General features: G+C 30.1%; 1 protein-coding gene across 8 annotated transcripts in view; it reads left to right on the top strand.

The window, feature by feature from the left end:
* Window positions 1–24,161, top strand: part of LOC130669557 (potassium/sodium hyperpolarization-activated cyclic nucleotide-gated channel 2) — a 185,714-nt gene that overhangs the window by 131,112 nt on the left and 30,441 nt on the right. For all 8 annotated transcript variants that reach the window (XM_057472521.1, XM_057472525.1, XM_057472524.1 and 5 more), the window contains one exon: window positions 19,253–19,416. In XM_057472521.1, coding sequence (XP_057328504.1) covers window positions 19,253–19,416 — 164 coding nt within the window. The remainder of the gene's footprint in view (window positions 1–19,252; window positions 19,417–24,161) is intronic.

Genomic DNA, 24,161 nt, shown 5'->3' with positions numbered 1-24,161 from the left:
ACACCTCATGGAATATTTTTTTTCGCACTGTGTATGGTCCAAAGAAAGTACTCTATTCATTAAAAATCTCAAAATCAAAGTCCAAGTAATTTTTTCGTCATGTCTATCAAAAAGTAAAATTTCGCAATTTGATTCGTACCCCTGTTAGACTTTCACACCTTATGAAATATTTTTTTTCTTACTCTGTACGGTCTAAAAAAAGTTCTCTGACCATTCGAATTTTTAAAATCAAAGTCCAAGTAATTTTTTTGTCATGTCTCTCAAAAAATAAATATTCGCAAGTTCATTTGTACCCCTGTCAGACTTTCACACCTCATGGAATATTTTTTTTCGCACTGTGTATGGTCCAAAGAAAGTTTTCTATTCGTTTAAATTCTCAAAATTAAAGTCCAAGTAATTTTTTTGTCATGTCCATCAAAAAGTAAAATTTCGCAATTTGATTCGTACCCCTGTTAGACTTTCACACCCCATGGAATATTTTTTTTCTCACCGTGTAGGGTCCAAAAAAAGTTCTCTATCCATTCAAATTCTCAAAATCAAAGTCCGAGTAATTTTTTCGTCATGTCCATCAAAAAGTAAAAATTCGCAAGTTCATTTGTACCCCTGTTAGACTTCCACACCTCATGGAATATTTAGTTTCGCACTGTGTATGGTCCAAAGAAAGTTCTCTATTTATTTAAATTCTCAAAATCAAAGTCCAAGTAATTTTTTTGTCATGTCTGTCTAAAAGTAAAAATTCGCAAGTCAATTCGTACCCCTGTTAGACTTTCACACCTTATGAAATATTTTTTCTCTCACTCTGTACGGTCCAAAAAAGTTCTCTGACCATTCGAATTTTTAAAATCAAAGTCCAAGTAATTTTTTTGTCATGTCTCTCAAAAAATAAATATTCGCAAGTTCATTTGTAACCCCTGTCAGACTTTCACACCCCATGGAATATTTTTTTTCTCACTGTGTATGGTCCAAAAAAAATTCTCTATCCATTCAAAATTCCGATATCAAAGTCCAAGTAATTTTTTTGTCATGTCCATCAAAAAGTAAAAAATTCGCTAGTTGATTTGTACCCCTGTTAGACTTTCACACCCCATGGAATATTTTTTTTCTCACTGTGTATGGTCCAAAAAAAATTCTCTATCCATTCAAATTTCCGATATCAAAGTCCAAGTAATTTTTTTGTCATGTCCATCAAAAAGTAAAAATTCGCAAGTTCATTTGTACCCCTGTCAGACTTTCACATCTCATGGAATAGTTTTTTTCGCACTGTGTATGGTCCAAAGAAAGTTCTCTATTCGTATAAATTCTTAAAATCAAAGTCCAAGTAATTTTTTCATCATGTCTATCAAAAAGTAAAATTTCGCAATTTGATTCGTACCCCTGTTAGACTTTCACACCCCATGGAATATTTTTTTTCTCACTGTGTAGGGTCCAAAAAAAGTTCTCTATTCGTATAAATTCTCAAAATCAAAGTCCAAGTAATTTTTTCGTCATGTCTATCAAAAAGTAAAAATTCGCAAGTCGATTCATACCCCTGTTAGACTTTCACACCTTATGGAATATTTTTTCTCTCACTCTGTACGGTCCAAAAAAGTTCTCTGACCATTCGAATTTTTAAAATCAAAGTCCAAGTAATTTTTTTGTCATGTCTCTCAAAAAATACATATTCGCAAGTTCATTTGTACCCCTGTCAGACTTTCACATCCCATGGAATATTTTTTTTCTCACTGTGTATGGTCCAAAAAAAATTCTCTATCCATTCTAATTTCCGATATCAAAGTCCAAGTAATTTTTTTGTCATGTCCATCAAAAAATAAACATTCGCAAGTTCATTTGTACCCTTGTTAGACTTTCACACCTCATGGAATATTTTTTTTCGCACTGTGTATGGTCCAAAGAAAGTTCTCTATTCATTTAAATTCTCAAAATCAAAGTCCAAGTAATTTTTTCGTCATGTCTATCAAAAAGTAAAAATTCGCAAGTCAATTCATACCCCTGTTAGACTTTCACACCTTTCGAAATATTTTTCTTCTCACTGTTTATGGTCCAAAAAAAGTTCTCTCTCCATTCAAATTTCCGATATCAAAGTCCAAGTAATTTTTTTGTCATGTCCATCAAAAAGTAAAAATTCGCAAGTTCATTTGTACCCCTGTTAGACTTTCACACCTTATGGAATATTTTTTTTCGCACTGTGTATGGTCCAAAGAAAGTACTCTATTCATTTAAAATCTCAAAATCAAAGTCCAAGTAATTTTTTCGTCATGTCTCTCAATAAATAAATATTCGCAAGTTTATTTGTACCCCTGTTAGACTTCCACACCTCATGGAATATTTTTTTTCGCACTGTGTATGGTCCAAAGAAAGTACTCTATTCATTAAAAATCTCAAAATCAAAGTCCAAGTAATTTTTTCGTCATGTCTATCAAAAAGTAAAATTTCGCAATTTGATTCGTACCCCTGTTAGACTTTCACACCTTATGAAATATTTTTTTTCTTACTCTGTACGGTCTAAAAAAAGTTCTCTGACCATTCGAATTTTTAAAATCAAAGTCCAAGTAATTTTTTTGTCATGTCTCTCAAAAAATAAATATTCGCAAGTTCATTTGTACCCCTGTCAGACTTTCACACCTCATGGAATATTTTTTTTCGCACTGTGTATGGTCCAAAGAAAGTTTTCTATTCGTTTAAATTCTCAAAATTAAAGTCCAAGTAATTTTTTTGTCATGTCCATCAAAAAGTAAAATTTCGCAATTTGATTCGTACCCCTGTTAGACTTTCACACCCCATGGAATATTTTTTTTCTCACCGTGTAGGGTCCAAAAAAAGTTCTCTATCCATTCAAATTCTCAAAATCAAAGTCCGAGTAATTTTTTCGTCATGTCCATCAAAAAGTAAAAATTCGCAAGTTCATTTGTACCCCTGTTAGACTTCCACACCTCATGGAATATTTAGTTTCGCACTGTGTATGGTCCAAAGAAAGTTCTCTATTTATTTAAATTCTCAAAATCAAAGTCCAAGTAATTTTTTTGTCATGTCTGTCTAAAAGTAAAAATTCGCAAGTCAATTCGTACCCCTGTTAGACTTTCACACCTTATGAAATATTTTTTCTCTCACTCTGTACGGTCCAAAAAAGTTCTCTGACCATTCGAATTTTTAAAATCAAAGTCCAAGTAATTTTTTTGTCATGTCTCTCAAAAAATAAATATTCGCAAGTTCATTTGTAACCCCTGTCAGACTTTCACACCCCATGGAATATTTTTTTTCTCACTGTGTATGGTCCAAAAAAAATTCTCTATCCATTCAAAATTCCGATATCAAAGTCCAAGTAATTTTTTTGTCATGTCCATCAAAAAGTAAAAAATTCGCTAGTTGATTTGTACCCCTGTTAGACTTTCACACCCCATGGAATATTTTTTTTCTCACTGTGTATGGTCCAAAAAAAATTCTCTATCCATTCAAATTTCCGATATCAAAGTCCAAGTAATTTTTTTGTCATGTCCATCAAAAAGTAAAAATTCGCAAGTTCATTTGTACCCCTGTCAGACTTTCACATCTCATGGAATAGTTTTTTTCGCACTGTGTATGGTCCAAAGAAAGTTCTCTATTCGTATAAATTCTTAAAATCAAAGTCCAAGTAATTTTTTCATCATGTCTATCAAAAAGTAAAATTTCGCAATTTGATTCGTACCCCTGTTAGACTTTCACACCCCATGGAATATTTTTTTTCTCACTGTGTAGGGTCCAAAAAAAGTTCTCTATTCGTATAAATTCTCAAAATCAAAGTCCAAGTAATTTTTTCGTCATGTCTATCAAAAAGTAAAAATTCGCAAGTCGATTCATACCCCTGTTAGACTTTCACACCTTATGGAATATTTTTTCTCTCACTCTGTACGGTCCAAAAAAGTTCTCTGACCATTCGAATTTTTAAAATCAAAGTCCAAGTAATTTTTTTGTCATGTCTCTCAAAAAATACATATTCGCAAGTTCATTTGTACCCCTGTCAGACTTTCACATCCCATGGAATATTTTTTTTCTCACTGTGTATGGTCCAAAAAAAATTCTCTATCCATTCTAATTTCCGATATCAAAGTCCAAGTAATTTTTTTGTCATGTCCATCAAAAAATAAACATTCGCAAGTTCATTTGTACCCTTGTTAGACTTTCACACCTCATGGAATATTTTTTTTCGCACTGTGTATGGTCCAAAGAAAGTTCTCTATTCATTTAAATTCTCAAAATCAAAGTCCAAGTAATTTTTTCGTCATGTCTATCAAAAAGTAAAAATTCGCAAGTCAATTCATACCCCTGTTAGACTTTCACACCTTTCGAAATATTTTTCTTCTCACTGTTTATGGTCCAAAAAAAGTTCTCTCTCCATTCAAATTTCCGATATCAAAGTCCAAGTAATTTTTTTGTCATGTCCATCAAAAAGTAAAAATTCGCAAGTTCATTTGTACCCCTGTTAGACTTTCACACCTTATGGAATATTTTTTTTCGCACTGTGTATGGTCCAAAGAAAGTACTCTATTCATTTAAAATCTCAAAATCAAAGTCCAAGTAATTTTTTCGTCATGTCTCTCAATAAATAAATATTCGCAAGTTTATTTGTACCCCTGTTAGACTTCCACACCTCATGGAATATTTTTTTTCGCACTGTGTATGGTCCAAAGAAAGTACTCTATTCATTAAAAATCTCAAAATCAAAGTCCAAGTAATTTTTTCGTCATGTCTATCAAAAAGTAAAATTTCGCAATTTGATTCGTACCCCTGTTAGACTTTCACACCTTATGAAATATTTTTTTTCTTACTCTGTACGGTCTAAAAAAAGTTCTCTGACCATTCGAATTTTTAAAATCAAAGTCCAAGTAATTTTTTTGTCATGTCTCTCAAAAAATAAATATTCGCAAGTTCATTTGTACCCCTGTCAGACTTTCACACCTCATGGAATATTTTTTTTCGCACTGTGTATGGTCCAAAGAAAGTTTTCTATTCGTTTAAATTCTCAAAATTAAAGTCCAAGTAATTTTTTTGTCATGTCCATCAAAAAGTAAAATTTCGCAATTTGATTCGTACCCCTGTTAGACTTTCACACCCCATGGAATATTTTTTTTCTCACCGTGTAGGGTCCAAAAAAAGTTCTCTATCCATTCAAATTCTCAAAATCAAAGTCCGAGTAATTTTTTCGTCATGTCTCTCAAAAAATAAATATTCGCAAGTTCATTTGTACCCTTGTTAGACTTTCACACCTCATGGAATATTTTTTTTCGCACTGTGTATGGTCCAAAGAAAGTTCTCTATTCATTTAAAATCTCAAAATCAAAGTCCAAGTAATTTTTTCGTCATGTCTCTCAATAAATAAATATTCGCAAGTTTATTTGTACCCCTGTTAGACTTCCACACCTCATGGAATATTTTTTTTCGCACTGTGTATGGTCCAAAGAAAGTTCTCTATTCATTTAAAATCTCAAAATCAAAGTCCAAGTAATTTTTTCGTCATGTCTCTCAATAAATAAATATTCGCAAGTTTATTTGTACCCCTGTTAGACTTTCACACCTCATGGAATATTTTTTTTCGCACTGTGTATGGTCCAAAGAAAGTTCTCTATCCATTCAAATTCTCAAAATCAAAGTCCAAGTAATTTTTTCGTCATGTCTCTCAAAAAATAAATATTCGCAAGTTCATTTGTAACCCCTGTCAGACTTTCACACCCCATGGAATATTTTTTTTCTCACTGTGTATGGTCCAAAAAAAATTCTCTATCCATTCAAATTTCCGATATCAAAGTCCAAGTAATTTTTTTGTCATGTCCATCAAAAAGTAAAAATTCGCAAGTTCATTTGTACCCCTGTCAGACTTTCACACCTCATGGAATATTTTTTTTCGCACTGTGTATGGTCCAAAGAAAGTTCTCTATTCGTATAAATTCTTAAAATCAAAGTCCGAGTAATTTTTTCATCATGTCTATCAAAAAGTAAAATTTCGCAATTTGATTCGTACCCCTGTTAGACTTTCACACCCCATGGAATATTTTTTTTCTCACTGTGTAGGGTCCAAAAAAAGTTCTCTATTCGTATAAATTCTCAAAATCAAAGTCCAAGTAATTTTTTCGTCATGTCTATCAAAAAGTAAAAATTCGCAAGTCGATTCATACCCCTGTTAGACTTTCACACCTTATGGAATATTTTTTCTCTCACTCTGTACGGTCCAAAAAAGTTCTCTGACCATTCGAATTTTTAAAATCAAAGTCCAAGTAATTTTTTTGTCATGTCTCTCAAAAAATACATATTCGCAAGTTCATTTGTACCCCTGTCAGACTTTCACATCCCATGGAATATTTTTTTTCTCACTGTGTATGGTCCAAAGAAAGTTCTCTATTTATTTAAATTCTCAAAATCAAAGTCCAAGTAATTTTTTCGTCATGTCCATCAAAAAATAAACATTCGCAAGTTCATTTGTACCCTTGTTAGACTTTCACACCTCATGGAATATTTTTTTTCGCACTGTGTATGGTCCAAAGAAAGTTCTCTATTTATTTAAATTCTCAAAATCAAAGTCCAAGTAATTTTTTCGTCATGTCTATCAAAAAGTAAAAATTCGCAAGTCAATTCATACCCCTGTTAGACTTTCACACCTTTCGAAATATTTTTCTTCTCACTGTGTATGGTCCAAAAAAAGTTCTCTCTCCATTCAAATTTCCGATATCAAAGTCCAAGTAATTTTTTTGTCATGTCCATCAAAAAGTAAAAATTCGCAAGTTCATTTGTACCCCTGTTAGACTTTCACACCTTATGGAATATTTTTTTTCGCACTGTGTATGGTCCAAAGAAAGTACTCTATTCATTTAAAATCTCAAAATCAAAGTCCAAGTAATTTTTTCGTCATGTCTCTCAAAAAATAAATATTCGCAAGTTCATTTGTACCCTTGTTAGACTTTCACACCTCATGGAATATTTTTTTTCGCACTGTGTATGGTCCAAAGAAAGTACTCTATTCATTTAAAATCTCAAAATCAAAGTCCAAGTAATTTTTTCGTCATGTCTATCAAAAAGTAAAATTTCGCAATTTGATTCGTACCCCTGTTAGACTTTCACACCTTATGAAATATTTTTTTTCTTACTCTGTACGGTCTAAAAAAAGTTCTCTGACCATTCGAATTTTTAAAATCAAAGTCCAAGTAATTTTTTCGTCATGTCTCTCAAAAAATAAATATTCGCAAGTTTATTTGTACCCCTGTTAGAGTTTCACACCTTATGGAATATTTTTTTTCTCACTGTGTATGGTCCACAAAAAGTTCTCTATCCATTCAAATTCTCAAAATCAAAGTCCAAGTAATTTTTTCGTCATGTCTCTCAATAAATAAACATTCGCAAGTTCATTTGTACCCTTGTTTGACTTTCACACCTCATGGAATATTTTTTTTCGCACTGTATATGTTCCAAAGAAAGTTCTCTATTCATTTAAATTCTCAAAATCAAAGTCCAAGTAATTTTTTCGTCATGTCATTCAAGAAGTAAAAATTCGCAAGTCGATTCATACCCCTGTTAGACTTTCACACCTTTCGAAATATTTTTTTTCTCACTTTGTATGGTCCAAAAAAAGTTCTCTATCCATTCAAATTTCCGATATCAAAGTCCAAGTATTTTTTTTGTCATGTCCATCAAAAAGTAAAAAATTTGCAATTTGATTCGTACCCCTGTTAGACTTTCACACCCAATGGAATATTTTTTTTCTCACTGTGTAGGGTCCAAAAAAAGTTCTCTATCCATTCAAATTCTCAAAATCAAAGTCCAAGTAATTTTTTCGTCATGTCTCTCAAAAAATAAATATTCGCAAGTTCATTTGTACCCTTGTTAGACTTTCACACCTCATGGAATATTTTTTTTCGCACTGTGTATGGTCCAAAGAAAGTACTCTATTCATTAAAAATCTCAAAATCAAAGTCCAAGTAATTTTTTCGTCATGTCTATCAAAAAGTAAAATTTCGCAATTTGATTCGTACCCCTGTTAGACTTTCACACCTTATGAAATATTTTTTTTCTTACTCTGTACGGTCTAAAAAAAGTTCTCTGACCATTCGAATTTTTAAAATCAAAGTCCAAGTAATTTTTTTGTCATGTCTCTCAAAAAATAAATATTCGCAAGTTCCTTTGTACCCCTGTCAGACTTTCACACCTCATGGAATATTTTTTTTCGCACTGTGTATGGTCCAAAGAAAGTTTTCTATTCGTTTAAATTCTCAAAATCAAAGTCCAAGTAATTTTTTTGTCATGTCCATCAAAAAGTAAAATTTCGCAATTTGATTCGTACCCCTGTTAGACTTTCACACTCCATGGAATATTTTTTTTCTCACTGTGTAGGGTCCAAAAAAAGTTCTCTATCCATTCAAATTCTCGAAATCAAAGTCCAAGTAATTTTTTCGTCATTTCTATCAAAAAGTAAAAATTCGCAAGTCAATTCATACCCCTGTTAGACTTTCACACCTTATGGAATATTTTTTTTCTCACTGTGTATGGTCCACAGAAAGTTCTCTATCCATTCAAATTCTCAAAATCAAAGTCCAAGTAATTTTTTCGTCATGTCTATCAAAAAGTAAAAATTCGCAAGTCGATTCATACCCCTGTTAGACTTTCACACCTTTCGAAATATTTTTTTCCTCACTTTGTATGGTCCAAAAAAAGTTCTCTATCCATTCAAATTTCCGATATCAAAGTCCAAGTATTTTTTTTGTCATGTCCATCAAAAAGTAAAAAATTCGCAATTTGATTCGTACCCCTGTTAGACTTTCACACCCAATGGAATATTTTTTTTCTCACTGTGTAGGGTCCAAAAAAAGTTCTCTATCCATTCAAATTCTCAAAATCAAAGTCCAAGTAATTTTTTCGTCATGTCTCTCAAAAAATAAATATTCGCAAGTTCATTTGTACCCTTGTTAGACTTTCACACCTCATGGAATATTTTTTTTCGCACTGTGTATGGTCCAAAGAAAGTACTCTATTCATTAAAAATCTCAAAATCAAAGTCCAAGTAATTTTTTCGTCATGTCTATCAAAAAGTAAAATTTCGCAATTTAAATCGTACCCCTGTTAGACTTTCACACCTTATGAAATATTTTTTTTCTTACTCTGTACGGTCTAAAAAAAGTTCTCTGACCATTCGAATTTTTAAAATCAAAGTCCAAGTAATTTTTTTGTCATGTCTCTCAAAAAATAAATATTCGCAAGTTCCTTTGTACCCCTGTCAGACTTTCACACCTCATGGAATATTTTTTTTCGCACTGTGTATGGTCCAAAGAAAGTTTTCTATTCGTTTAAATTCTCAAAATCAAAGTCCAAGTAATTTTTTTGTCATGTCCATCAAAAAGTAAAATTTCGCAATTTGATTCGTACCCCTGTTAGACTTTCACACCTTATGGAATATTTTTTTTCTAACTGTGTATGGTCCACAGAAAGTTCTCTATCCATTCAAATTCTCAAAATCAAAGTCCAAGTAATTTTTTCGTCATGTCTCTCAATAAATAAACATTCGCAAGTTCATTTGTACCCTTGTTAGACTTTCACACCTCATGGAATATTTTTTTTCGCACTGTGTATGTTCCAAAGAAAGTTCTCTATCCATTTAAATTCTCAAAATCAAAGTCCAAGTAATTTTTTCGTCATGTCTATCAAAAAGTAAAAATTCGCAAGTCGATTCATACCCCTGTTAGACTTTCACACCTTTCGAAATATTTTTTTCCTCACTTTGTATGGTCCAAAAAAAGTTCTCTATCCATTCAAATTTCCGATATCAAAGTCCAAGTATTTTTTTTGTCATGTCCATCAAAAAGTAAAAAATTCGCAATTTGATTCGTACCCCTGTTAGACTTTCACACCCAATGGAATATTTTTTTTCTCACTGTGTAGGGTCCAAAAAAAGTTCTCTATCCATTCAAATTCTCAAAATCAAAGTCCAAGTAATTTTTTCGTCATGTCTCTCAAAAAATAAATATTCGCAAGTTCATTTGTACCCTTGTTAGACTTTCACACCTCATGGAATATTTTTTTTCGCACTGTGTATGGTCCAAAGAAAGTACTCTATTCATTTAAAATCTCAAAATCAAAGTCCAAGTAATTTTTTCGTCATGTCTATCAAAAAGTAAAATTTCGCAATTTAAATCGTACCCCTGTTAGACTTTCACACCTTATGAAATATTTTTTTTCTTACTCTGTACGGTCTAAAAAAAGTTCTCTGACCATTCGAATTTTTAAAATCAAAGTCCAAGTAATTTTTTTGTCATGTCTCTCAAAAAATAAATATTCGCAAGTTCCTTTGTACCCCTGTCAGACTTTCACACCTCATGGAATATTTTTTTCGCACTGTGTATGGTCCAAAGAAAGTACTCTATTCATTTAAAATCTCAAAATCAAAGTCCAAGTAATTTTTTCGTCATGTCTATCAAAAAGTAAAATTTCGCAATTTAAATCGTACCCCTGTTAGACTTTTACACCTTATGAAATATTTTTTTTCTTACTCTGTACGGTCTAAAAAAAGTTCTCTGACCATTCGAATTTTTAAAATCAAAGTCCAAGTAATTTTTTTGTCATGTCTCTCAAAAAATAAATATTCGCAAGTTCCTTTGTACCCCTGTCAGACTTTCACACCCCATGGAATATTTTTTTTTCCACTGTGTAGGGTCCAAAAAAAGTTCTCTATCCATTCAAATTCTCGAAATCAAAGTCCAAGTAATTTTTTCGTCATGTCTATCAAAAAGTAAAAATTCGCAAGTCAATTCATACCCCTGTTAGACTTTCACACCTTATGGAATATTTTTTTTCTCACTGTGTATGGTCCACAGAAAGTTCTCTATCCATTCAAATTCTCAAAATCAAAGTCCAAGTAATTTTTTCGTCATGTCTCTCAATAAATAAATATTCGCAAGTTTATTTGTACCCCTGTTAGACTTCCACACCTCATGGAATATTTTTTTTCGCACTGTGTATGGTCCAAAGAAAGTTCTCTATCCATTTAAATTCTCAGAATCAAAGTCCAAGTAATTTTTTCGTCATGTCTCTCAAAAAATAAATATTCGCAAGTTCATTTGTACCCTTGTTAGACTTTCACACCTCATGGAATATTTTTTTTCGCACTGTGTATGGTCCAAAGAAAGTTCTCTATCCATTTAAATTCTCAGAATCAAAGTCCAGGTAATTTTTTCGTCATGTCTCTCAAAAAATAAATATTCGCAAGTTCATTTGTACCCTTGTTAGACTTTCACACCTCATGGAATATTTTTTTTCGCACTGTGTATGGTCCAAAGAAAGTACTCTATTCATTTAAAATCTCAAAATCAAAGTCCAAGTAATTTTTTCGTCATGTCTCTCAATAAATAAATATTCGCAAGTTTATTTGTACCCCTGTTAGACTTTCACACCTTATGAAATATTTTTTTTCTTACTCTGTACGGTCTAAAAAAAGTTCTCTGACCATTCGAATTTTTAAAATCAAAGTCCAAGTAATTTTTTCGTCATGTCTCTCAAAAAATAAATATTCGCAAGTTTATTTGTACCCCTGTTAGACTTTCACACCTCATGAAATATTTATTCCGTTAATTCGCAAGTTTTGTCGAGAGCAAGCTTCAATTGCCTTATTTAAATACCTTATTTGTTATTACTATTTTGTTGACTCAAATTTAATTCTAATATATAAAACTACAAATAATTTTTATAAACAGAAAAATTCTTTTTTTTTTCTGACCAATTTCTATTGAATAGTTCAATTTCCTTCTATGAAATGTGAGCAAGTAGTATGTCTATGGCCTCCAAGTTCATTTTTCATAGACTTGAACGTTTTATAAATATGTGCTATATTTTAACGTTAGTAAATTAAACGGTTTAAGAGTCAATTTTTTTGAAACCTTTTCTTTTCTATATTAAATTATAACCTTTTCAAACTGTTACCTTATGCAATTACAATAATTCTTAGGAACTTTAAATTTATAAAAATTAACTTGAACAGTGTTATTCATTTTATATCAATTAGTTTATATTTAATATTTATTCTTTCTTGAAAGATTCAATTCTGTATTTAAGCTTAAAATAATTCGTTTTGCCGATTATCACTTCTTTAAACTACGCGCCAGCATCGCTCGAAGCATGGGGACTAGAGTTGTCTCCATTGCTAGAGGAGCTCGTGGGTACTTGAAGTGACATGAGGCCCGGGCCTTCTTTTTTACGTTTCGGCCCTGCCTAATAGTGCGCTGCCACTTTACTTGGCTGCCAGCTTCAGCTTCATCATACGTTAAAACTATCGTCGATCGATAACAAAACGATTAAGAACATATTTCATATTGAATGTTTTTCAAACAAACTTTACCAATAACTCTTTTCTTTAAATTTTTACTCATTTGTTATTAGTTTATTCTTATTATATTTTCACACGTGAACATTACACGGCACTGTAGAAAATTTGAGGAGTGAACGCGGATTAAATTTATTTAGTTCCCTTGATGAGAAATTCACTCCGAATTGAAGTTTATTTCGATATTCAAATTTCTAATCGGAGTGAAGGTGGATTTAAATAAAATCCAAATCACTTTGCTGAAAAAAACTCCCCATTTACTCTGAATGCTGAGTAATGCTGAGTAATTTTTTTTCAACTCCGTAACTCTGAGTGACAGAGTGAATTTAGAGTCACACAAAATCCGTAATCACTCCGAATTCACCTCTGATTTTTTACAGTATGTAAAAAATTTGCGGAGTGAATGCGGATTAAATTCGGAGTGAATGCGGAGCGGGTGACTGCTTATTTATTTAGTTCCCTCGGTGAAAAATTCACTCCGAATTGAAGTTTATTTCAATATTCAAATTTCTAATCGGAGTGAAGGTGGATTTAAATAAAATCCAAATCACTCCGTTGAAAGAAACTCCTTATTTACTCTGAATGCAGAGTAATTTTTTTTTTAAACTCCGTAACTCTGAGTGACAGAGTGAATTTGAATGGAAATAAAACCCGTAGTCACTCCGAATTCACGCCTGATTTTTTACAGTATGTAAAAAATTTGCGGAGTGAATGCGGATTAAATTCGGAGTGAATGTGGAGCGGGCAACTGCTTATTTATTTAGTCCCCTCGGAGTAAAATTTACTCCAAAGGGGAATTAATTTTAATATTAAAACTCCGAATCGGAGTGAATGTTGATTGAAAAAAAATCCAGATCACTCCGATTTGGACTTAAGTATCACTCTGAATTTACTCCTGATTTTTTACTGTGTATTCAACTTTGTCAACATTTAATTATCGTGTTTTTTTTTCATTACAATAAAAAACAACAGAAAACAGCCGGTTTACACAATATAAATTACCCATTAATATTTGCGTTTAAAACTTGTTTGAGATTACTTTCCTAAGAATCGATTGTTAAGTCGAGATAAAACAAAGTAAAGTAAAGAGGCTTTTGAGTATAAAAGACCACGGCTTACTATCTCATTACAACTGAATATCCACAAGCTCTTAGTCTTTCTTGTGCTCGTTGACATTTTTTTTTCTTTCATTCTATTCTTTCTATTACGGATAAATTTTACACGGACACAAATAAAACCATTATTTTTAATTTGAAATTTAAAAAAAATTTATTCGTTTCAATTCAAGCTTTTTTACTCCTTACATTTTATTTTAAAATGGTTTCCACGTTTTTTTAAATGGAATTATTAAATTTTTTTTTTTTTTAAATGATTTACTAATTTATGCGGATTTTTTTTTTAATTAATTATATTACCGCGGACAAATGGAGGGAGACTAAATGGAATTTTTCATTCTTTTAATCAGTAAATTAGTAATAGATATCAATATTATTCCGCCTTCATACAAAAAAAAATATTTCTTCGCGCAATAAATATTTTATGCTATAAATTGAAGACAAAAATTTTCTCAAGTCGAGAAAAAATTTTCTTGTTCCGTAAAATTTTTTTTCTGTATACAAGACATTAAAAAAAATTATTTTTATTTTTTCCGAACAATTTAAAATCAAACATTAGAATATTAACATGTTTTAAAATATAAGCGAATTGAATTTCATGATCAAACAAACTCTTGAATAATTTATGAACAAAATATTACCATAAATTAAAATATTAAGCGATAAAAAAAAATATTTTGCCGATTCGTACAGAAGCGTATTGCTGCCGCGCACTAAAATAACAAACAAAACTTGACAGCAATATTTTTTCAGTTATTCACTGACAATAAACCATTAATATAGTATTGAAAATTAGTCAAAGATAGTGAATTGTCATTATAATACTGACTGGACACGTAGTATGAATAAATAGATTGATGAAGGCCAATTTATATTACATTTCCTGTCGATTCTTGCTCGTTCGTCCTTGATAGCCATTCGAATATTGGTATTCGCGATCGAATTTACGACACTCTAATCACATCTATAACTAAATATCTATATTAATAACTTTATATCCAAGTACATATATATACACATATATATATATATATATATATAAATAAATAATTGGATTTTAAGAGCATGTAGATGAAGAATAAGAAAGAGTGTTGATCTCAGTGGGCCACGGCCAAGTTAACCGTAAGGAGTAGGAAGTGCTGCTAATATTTTATTACAGAGATTAACAAGCCTACTTTGTAGGCACAACATATATTTATATGCATTAATATATACATATATATAGCTAACATAAAAGCAAAAAGTTTTTTTTACCTTGGCACTAAATTGTAAGGCTTAAAAGTATTTTAGTTTTTTTCCTTAATTTATATTAATGCTGAAATATATGAGAGTATTTATATATATCTGCGTAATAAAAATAATTTAGTCATAGGACTGAAAAAAAATCAAGACTAACTGAGTGTATTAAGTCTGAACGAGAGTATCATTGTCTTGAGTTTAATGTCAATTAGTGGATTTGTCACGGCCAAGCTTCAACGACACCAGATTAATTTAGAGAGTGGGGATGCAATTAAGAATGGCTTAATTAATTAATTCGTCTCTATTCTCTTGCACTGCTGACTCTTGAAACATTGTCCGTGACCTGTACCCACCTTTTCACACGCTCAGTGCTCAGTGCTTTGCAAGCTAAGGCTATACCTGATCATTCTATCTATATGCACATACTTTTGATATATATAAAGCTGGAACAAACGGCCAAGGGAAAGAATACTAGTATACCCAGCATCCAGAATTGCTGCATTTTCTTTATCGCCTTCAAGCGCCGTTAACTCACCAGCAACTTTTTTATTCACTCCCACGTGCTCTCGCATAAGTCACCTTCATTTAATGCTATCGGACAAGTTTTTCCTTCTTACAAAACCTACGATAAAAATATCCACCGACGTCATCATGTCATAAGATAATTCCCTTTAAATTTAAGTACATCTTTTAGTTTTAATTATTTTTTATTCGGATTTTATTAGAACTTTGTTTTTTACACTATTAATTTTCCAAACAAAAAATATCCATAAATCCACGGGCTAATCATAAATTTTTTAAAAAACTTTATTTTATAGCCATAAATTTCATGTTATTTCTATCAATTTTTAGCTGCACGGGAAAAACAAAATATTAAAGATTAATAAATAATAGTAAAAAGTGGAATCTGTTATCAATAATTAGTACTATTATGTACTTAATGCAAAGTAGTTTACTAATTTTTGTAGATTCCTAAAAATACTATCAATTATTTCAAAAAGTAAGTAAATATTATTACTTTTAGGTATAAATACGTGACTTATTAGTAAAAACTAATTAATTTATGGCATACATCTATTAAAAAGTAATGATTGATCAAATTAAGAATTGGTATTTTAGATACTGATTTTTCCAGCCGAAAATTGCAAAAGTTACAAACTTTTATTTTATAAATTCGATATCACCGATCAATTATTAGCTTAAAATATCATTTATTCATCATTATAAATTAATTTACAATATACATAAATCGAATAAGTGGTAAATAATAAAATGAAAAATTAGTATACTAGATACTGATTTTTTGCTCATAAAAATAACGAAAATTTTTAACTCTTATTTTATAAATTCTATCCCATTGACTAATAATTAATATAAAATGTTATTTATTCGTTATTATAAATTAATTTACTATATACATAAATCGAATAAGTGGTCAATTTTAAAAATTTTTCTATGTTTATTTGAATAGTAATAAATACCTAGATACCAATTTATCGATTCTTTTTCATATTAATTTTAATATACGAAATTACAAATTTTGCTCTTCTATGTCTATCAAATTTTAATATAAATAATAACCATTTTGTAATATATATAATGATCCTGATTTGATATTAGTATCGAATATACTAATTTTAAGTCAAAAATAAACTACAAACTAATAAAATTTTGAGCATCATATTTTTCCGTGTGACGCAAATTTAAGTTTACTCTATAAACAATAATACTAATAATTAGTGTTATTATTTAACTAAATTATTATTAATAAATTTTAATAAACGAAATAATTTTAGTTAATTATTTTCTTGCTCATCAGTTGTGATCACATATACTAGGTCCATTAAACAGATTATAACGTACTCCTGATTATGTCAGCATCCTCCATCAGACAATAGAACGACCCCGTGTTATTGTTTAGTTTGTACACACGCTTATAAATATATATACATATGTATACATATATATATATATATATATATACTTTATTGTCGACTTGTAGGCTTTGCTCGTTTTACTATTGCCTCAAGTCAAACATTTATATTCTTCATCTTCATACGTATTTATCCATATACATATCTACCGTATCACATATATACTAAAAACTAAACATATATTATGTACATTTATCTTTCGCTTATATGAGCCGCGACTTGAATGTTACACGCGAATCGATCGAGTCAAGTTGCACCGCGTTAGCAACTTTACCGTTGAGATTCGTCCTCATCATTCCTTTTAACTGACATTATAATCAATACTTAACCAACTTTGGCTACATATATATGTTTATCTGTATCTATAAATGTATGTAGTGAAACAATAAAAGTTCTATTGCACATTACAGCAGAGTTAAGTGTCGTATGATGTAAAATCGGAAATGACCGCAAGAGAACGCGGAAACGATGTTTCTAATATTAGAAAAGGAATCAATGACTCAAATGGGCCAGATATTTATTTTTTTACCCTCTATCTTTTAATAAGAAACAGTTATTTCCATTTTTAAAAAGTTTAAATTAAACTTGCACTTTAAGTTCGACAGTAGACTTATCTTTTTTTTTAGCTATTGGAATTGACGCTGTAAATTTTTTTTATTGAGTAAAAAATTTTAAAAAGAAGCAATTTTGTTATTTTAAGAGCCACTGGGATGGCGAACTATAAAAAGGTGTATTGGAGAATGAAAAAAATAAATTTTTTTAAATTTAAAAACGTAAGAGCTTTCCACTGCATTCGTGATTCGTTTGGTTGGTTGTTTTGTAAGGGCTAGAGCAAACGGGTAAATTCGCACAGTATCTCCCGGCGAACGAGCACAAACATAATCCTATTAAGGAATTACATTTCCACAAAATCCATCTTTCGGTTTTGTAAAACCGACCTAAATGCTGGAATATTCTTTACGCAGGTTGTGAGCTAAACATTTTTATCTTTACGGACTATTTGCTGATTCATTACAATTTTCGGTTACGCAATTGGCCAATTGAATGACAATTGACTTGTATTTATTTTCGATTAAAAACAAGAACGTTCAAATCGGTTGATTCATTCCAAAGAAATCGTCAGATAAAAAAAGTTTACACACACACACGCGGGCGTTCATCCGGAAATAGTCAGAATAGCTTCCTACACACAGGGAATTTTACGATATTTTTTGCATCAAAAATTTATAGAAAAATTACTGTAGGGTAGAGGTACCATTTGTGGCCACTGCTCCATTTTTGGACATTTGATCATTTATTTTAATTAATGAAGAAGTGTAAAATAAAACTGCCATTTTAATAGCGGATTAAAAGTATCTTTGAATACATTTTGAAAATTAATTTTGTCTTGTGTCTTTTACAAATTATTTTATTTTAATTTTTCAAATGTCCAAAACTGACCCTAAAGTGGCCAAAAACGGTACCTCTACCCTAGTCATAGTAACATGAGGACAGTATGGAATTATTGTACAAATTACCGATACGGTAGAAATTTTTGAAATACATCGAACAGAATTTACAAGGTGCATTTTAATTTTGACAAAGCAACAGATAAAATTTATACCAACTTCATACTAAATATTCTGATTTAACCTAATAAATTTTACTATGCAGTTGGTATAAATTTGATTTGTTGCTTTGTCAAAATTAAAATGCACCTTGTAAATTCTGTTCGATGTATTTTTAAAATTTCTGCAGTATCGGTAATTTGTACAATAATTCCAAACTGTCTTCATGTTACTATGACTATAGGTAGTAATTTTTCTAGAAATTTTTGATGCAAAAAATCCCGTAAAATTATCTGCGTGTAGGATCTCAAAACGTCGGCATCTGATGAAAATTCAATTTTCAAAAATCAGAACGAAACCAATAACTTGCCTTTTTTTAAAAATTTGTAATTTTCATAGCGAGAAGTTAAACAATTTGAAAATTCAAATCGGGTATTATGCGTTTTTGAATTTTAATTATTTTCATTTTGCACATGCGAAAATACTTTTTAATTTACTTTTAAATGTCACAATATTCTATTAGATTTTTTTATTTTTTATCTTCAATCTTTTTATTTTAATTTTTATTGTGTCCAATTATCCATTCGTTATAGATGAAATTATTTATTCATTCGTAAACCCAGTGCTCGATTGAGGATTAACAAAAAATCGATGATGTGGCTAGTATTGTCACGAGAGAATTTTCATTCGACAGAAATCTAGTTCCCGTGCGAGAATACTTTCTTTTTTTTCATATTGCATTTGTACGTCTATTTTTTTTTCTCTATATATATATGTATACATTTTTTTGTATCATGAATTGTGCTTGAATCAAAGCAATTAGAGACTACAATAAAATATCTCTCGTTTATATTTTTTATCTTCAACTATTTCAACCATTATCGAGTATTTTTCGTGTACTTTTTTGTGGTGATCAAAAAATATAAAAAATTGCTGAGGAAAAAAAAACGTTGCGATTGCCGGCCACCTGTTGTTTATAACTGCGTACCTTATATTTGTACAAAAAAAAAAATGTACTGTTAAATAACTCGAAATTAATATTTATGAACTGTTTTAATTGTATTTTTATTTTTCTATCGTTTGTTGCAGATTTTATTGGGATCTTTGTATGCTGCTGTTATTGGTGGCCAATCTGATAATTCTGCCAGTTGCCATTAGTTTTTTCAACGATGATCTAAGCACCCGATGGATAGCCTTCAACTGCCTTTCGGATACGATATTTCTTATAGATATTGTCGTTAATTTCAGAACGGGTAATGTCGATTTATTAATTTACTTTTTCTATAAATAACTTCCATAATTTAGTTAATTAATACGAGCAACCTACAGTCACTACGTGACTGCTGTCCGAGTATTACTACCAAATTTATAAAATACGATCTGAATTTAACTGTTTATTAAAATCTATACTCTAAAATTAACTCTAGTATCTTTTGTTTGTTTCTATTATCATTGAAATTTAATGAGACTCATCATTAACTCGCAAACTTACTGATTTCGATGATTGTATAATCATAGGATTCTTGAAAAAAAAAAATCGAAACACGGTCAAATTTTTTTTTTATTAATCGTCTAATACACATCTATTTCACTGATACATAATTATAATAGAAGACATGGCATAAACTAAACTTTTCTTATTTTCTCTTAATTATATATAGGGTAAGAGCACTAGTACCCAGAACCTTACCAGTAGCCAGCCGTTCAGATATTTTAACATTGTCTCAAAATATATATAGATATAATTTAACATGAAGTGGCTGGCTACAGGTTTGGGGCTGGGTACTGGTGTTTTTACCCTATAACAGTTATATTCAGTGACAAAAAAAATTCAAATATTTATTTATTTGAAGAAAATAAATACGATTGTTTTTTTCCCGCGGAATTTAAATGTAATTCGAATGATATAGATAAATTTATTTGTCTTGATAGGGTAAGAGCACCAGTACCCAACCCCTAATCAGTAGCCAGCCGGTCATATACTTTAACATTGGCTCAAAATATATATAGATATAATTTAACATGAGGTGGCTGGCTACTGGTTTGGGGCTGGGTACTGGTGCTCTTACCCTACTTGGCAATAAAAAAAGAGTTTAAACCATGAAAAGGCGCAAATTCAAATTAAGACCTTTCTAACGATACCAAATTTAATAACATTACGTAATTTTATTATAGAAATATGGCGGGAACAAAATTTTTCTGATTCTCTTAATAATATAGATGATAGTGAAGCTAACCGACGTCTAGTAATTTTTGAATTTTTTTTCAAAACTATAAATCATAAAAAAAAAATATTTGAAAAAATTGCACCTGTAGTTTTTAAAATTTTCTACATGTACATATTTTTATTTATTTATTTATTTTTTTTTTTATTGATTTGTTAAAAAAAAGATCTAAGGAATCGCCAAAGAAATAAGAAAAACAATTTTGTACCCTAAGGGAATCCCAATTTTTGTAGAAAATTCAATACTGAGATTTATTTGAAATATAAAAAATTTTTTAGGAAAATTCTATATCGGATTGGGCCAATTGACATTTTAAAACTTTTTAATATTCAATGAAAATTTCGCTGGTCAATATCATTAATTTTCGAAAGTGTGATTTTTAAATTATAATTTTCTTTTTTGTAATTTATCTACATCAAGTCGTTCCCATTTTGTTAAATGACGACGCAAAAAGAACATTTCATGAAAATGATCATAATTTATCACTGAAAAAAAATCGTAAGGAGCTCGTTAACCTCTTTTTCTTATAGCCGAAAGTTTAATCTTTCGAATGTAACTTATAGATTATAGCTGAAATTTTCTTCTAGAGAGCGGCAGTTTAAAAAGAAAATAAAAACATTTGAATTTTTTTACCTCGATTTCTTTATCTGTTACTTTAAAAAGTAAAAATAAGCAAAATCATTTAAAAATAGTGATTTAAAATTTGTAAATGATTTTTTTTTGCTACAAAAATGATAACTAAAATTGTAGCCTAGGGAATTCTAATCTTTTACATTTTAATTCAAATTGCTGCATAATTTTTTGAGTTTGAGTTTGTCTATTAAATCTAAAAAAAAAGAAGAAATTCAAAAATTGTTTTGGTAATGAATCGAAAAAAACAATAACGATAAAAAAAAGTAATAAAATCGAGAATTACACTGCAGTTTATTTATATCACATAAGTTATAAATAGTTGAATTGAACGATCACTTGAACTCTCTAACTACACCATCAACATCTAGTTACGAAAATATAACTCGGTAATTCAGTTCAGCCGGTGATCTGAAAACCCGGAGAAATATTTGAAATTACGTAATAAAATATAAATGCGCAAATAATTTAAATAGAAATAGAAAGCTATTGGAGATAATATTTATTGAATGAATAAAGATAAATAGTAGGGGAGTGCAAACCGGGTTCGAATCAAATAATTTAAATTTCCGAATTATTCGAAGTTTCGAATTATTCGTCAATTTTATAATTATCAGTTTTTGATTTATTTGCAACTTTTTAAATTATTCGATTCGAACCACGAAAATTTTGATCAGCTTTCAAATATTCAATTTTTATTTAATTGAAAGCTTAGTTTTTGAAGTAACCAAAAATAATTTTTCCGTAAATTCATGTCTGAGCTCTACCCTGATTAAACAACTGAATTCGACCGAATTAAAAATTTTAATTCTGTTATATTCTGTCGAATTCTGCAAAACAGAATTGAAAATTTGAATTTGAATTAAACAGAATAAAACCGATTTAAAAATTTCAAATTCGTTTTAATTCAGTTTAATTCGCATTCAGAACCAGAAATTGGAGAATTATTTTCGAATTAATCAGAATTAAACCGAATGGAATTATTTAAATTCGTTTTAATTTGGACAAATTCTGGTTTTCCTGCCGAATTAGACAGAAGTCATTTTTAAGTTAGGTACCGAATTAACAGAATTTATCTGAATTAAATAGAATTAAAAATTTAATTCTGTTTAATTCGATCGAATTCAGTTGTTTAATTAGAGTATTTACCTCTTCCTAAAATTTGAATTATTTGAAAAATATTACAATTTTGTCGTTCAAAAGAAAATTTTAGAATTATTCGTCAATTAATGAACAATTCGAAAACTTACGAATAATTCTTAAGTTCGAAGTATTCGCACACCCCTAATAAATAAACGAAACGTAGAAAAAAAAACGGTCGTACACACGTGGTTTAAGACGTCGTATAAAAAATAAATAAAGTTGAGCTTTTATTTGTATTTTCGTTTGCTTACACTTGACACCACCCAACAAGACTATTGTTTGCCCGTTGAGGAAGACTCAGAAACATCTTGACATTTCGTTATTACCCAGGGATTAATTTGATGCGCCTTTGAGTGGCATAAAGCTAAATTAGGTCACAAAAAACAACACACTAAACATTTATTCTTATTCAACGTCCACGTGTGCTCTCTCATCTCTAAATTTAAAATTAAAACGGCTTACACGCCTTTGTAATACGCAAATTAAATCCTCTATTTTATTAAATATTATTGTATTATCAAACATTTAATGTTCTCTTAGTGCAATTTTGAATTTAATTTAAAATTTCAAATGTTAGTTGTAATTAAATAGTAATAATAATAATAATAACTCATATTATTATTACTTCTAATGCTTAAAAAAAAGAGTTAGGATATTAGTCATCAAGAGCAAAGTTATCATTCCTGTTCCTTCCTCCCTTACGTAACTTCATCTCTGAGATGATGTAGAGGCTTTCACAGCCGTTACGACCGGAAACAACACTCTGGGGAACTCCTTAGCAATATCAGCCTTGCTCGAGTCACCACATACCAAATTCCATGTCTATTTCCGGCTCTGCTGCTTTCAGATCCCCGTGAGAATCGACTGAGAAAATTAAAACCGGTATCTGTCTGTTACTCAGTTCTGAAAACTATTTTTTACTTTTTTTAATAGTCATAGTTACCTGGAAGTAATGATCATTTGAAAATAAATAAGTTATTTTAACAATGAATAAGTCGAAATAAATTTTGGGTTTAGTGAACAATAGTTTTTTTGAAGACGATTATAAATTTCTGAATGTAACGACTGGTGTAACTTTCAAAATTTAATTTTGAGTATGACATTTGACGTACGTTTAAGGCAAAATGTGGATGTAATTAGAATTTATATAACGGTCGGACGGTAGAAATTTAGAAATTTAGTGCGAGGCTAAATTTCAGTTTATAATTTAATGAAAATTTATTCGTAATCCTAGTATTACAATGTATTAAAACGATGAACGTATTAATATGTAATATGTAACAGACATTCAATGGAAGCCGGCAAAAGCTTGTGTCACTTTAGTACAAAATTTAAAGCGCACTTGTGGCAGACCTTAAATTTTCATTTTTGATATTTTAGGATACGGCTAGAGCTTTAATATTCATTTTAAATTAAAAGAAGAATTATAATATTTTAAGAAATTTCAATTTTTAAGTAGCATACAAATGGATGAATTTTATAAGATTAATAAAAAAATATCTGCCGGAAGTGATAAATTATGATAAAGAAATTTATTTTGAAAACCGCGCGGCAAATGATTTTTTGAATTTCATGAGGAAACTTTCGGGCAAAATGAAACGCTGAGGAAATCACGATCCACTTTAATTCAAATGATAGATTTTTTACGATTGACATATTTACACTATAAAAAATTTGCGGAATGAACACAGATTAAACCCGGAGTGAATTCGGAGTAAATGTGGAGCGGAAGACTGCGTGTATTTATTTAATTTCTTTGAAGTAAAATTCACTCCAAAGGGGAGTTTATCTAAAAGTGAAACTCCAGATCGGAGTGAATGAGGATTTAAATGAAATCCATAATCACTACGAATTCACTTCCGATTTTTTACAGTATAATGATATTAAAAAATGTTTTCAATTACCATTAATTCAAAAATTTCTCCAGAGAAAATGGTTACCGCAAAAAAGCGAAAAAATTTTTTTCTTTATATTTTTAACAGAATTTTTATAAATGCTGA

The sequence above is a fragment of the Microplitis mediator genome, chromosome 6, assembly GCF_029852145.1.
Source record: "Microplitis mediator isolate UGA2020A chromosome 6, iyMicMedi2.1, whole genome shotgun sequence".
Classification (NCBI taxonomy): domain Eukaryota; kingdom Metazoa; phylum Arthropoda; class Insecta; order Hymenoptera; family Braconidae; genus Microplitis; species Microplitis mediator.
The sequence above is the reverse complement of the archived record's forward strand: the minus strand, read 5'-3'. Positions and strand labels throughout refer to the sequence as shown.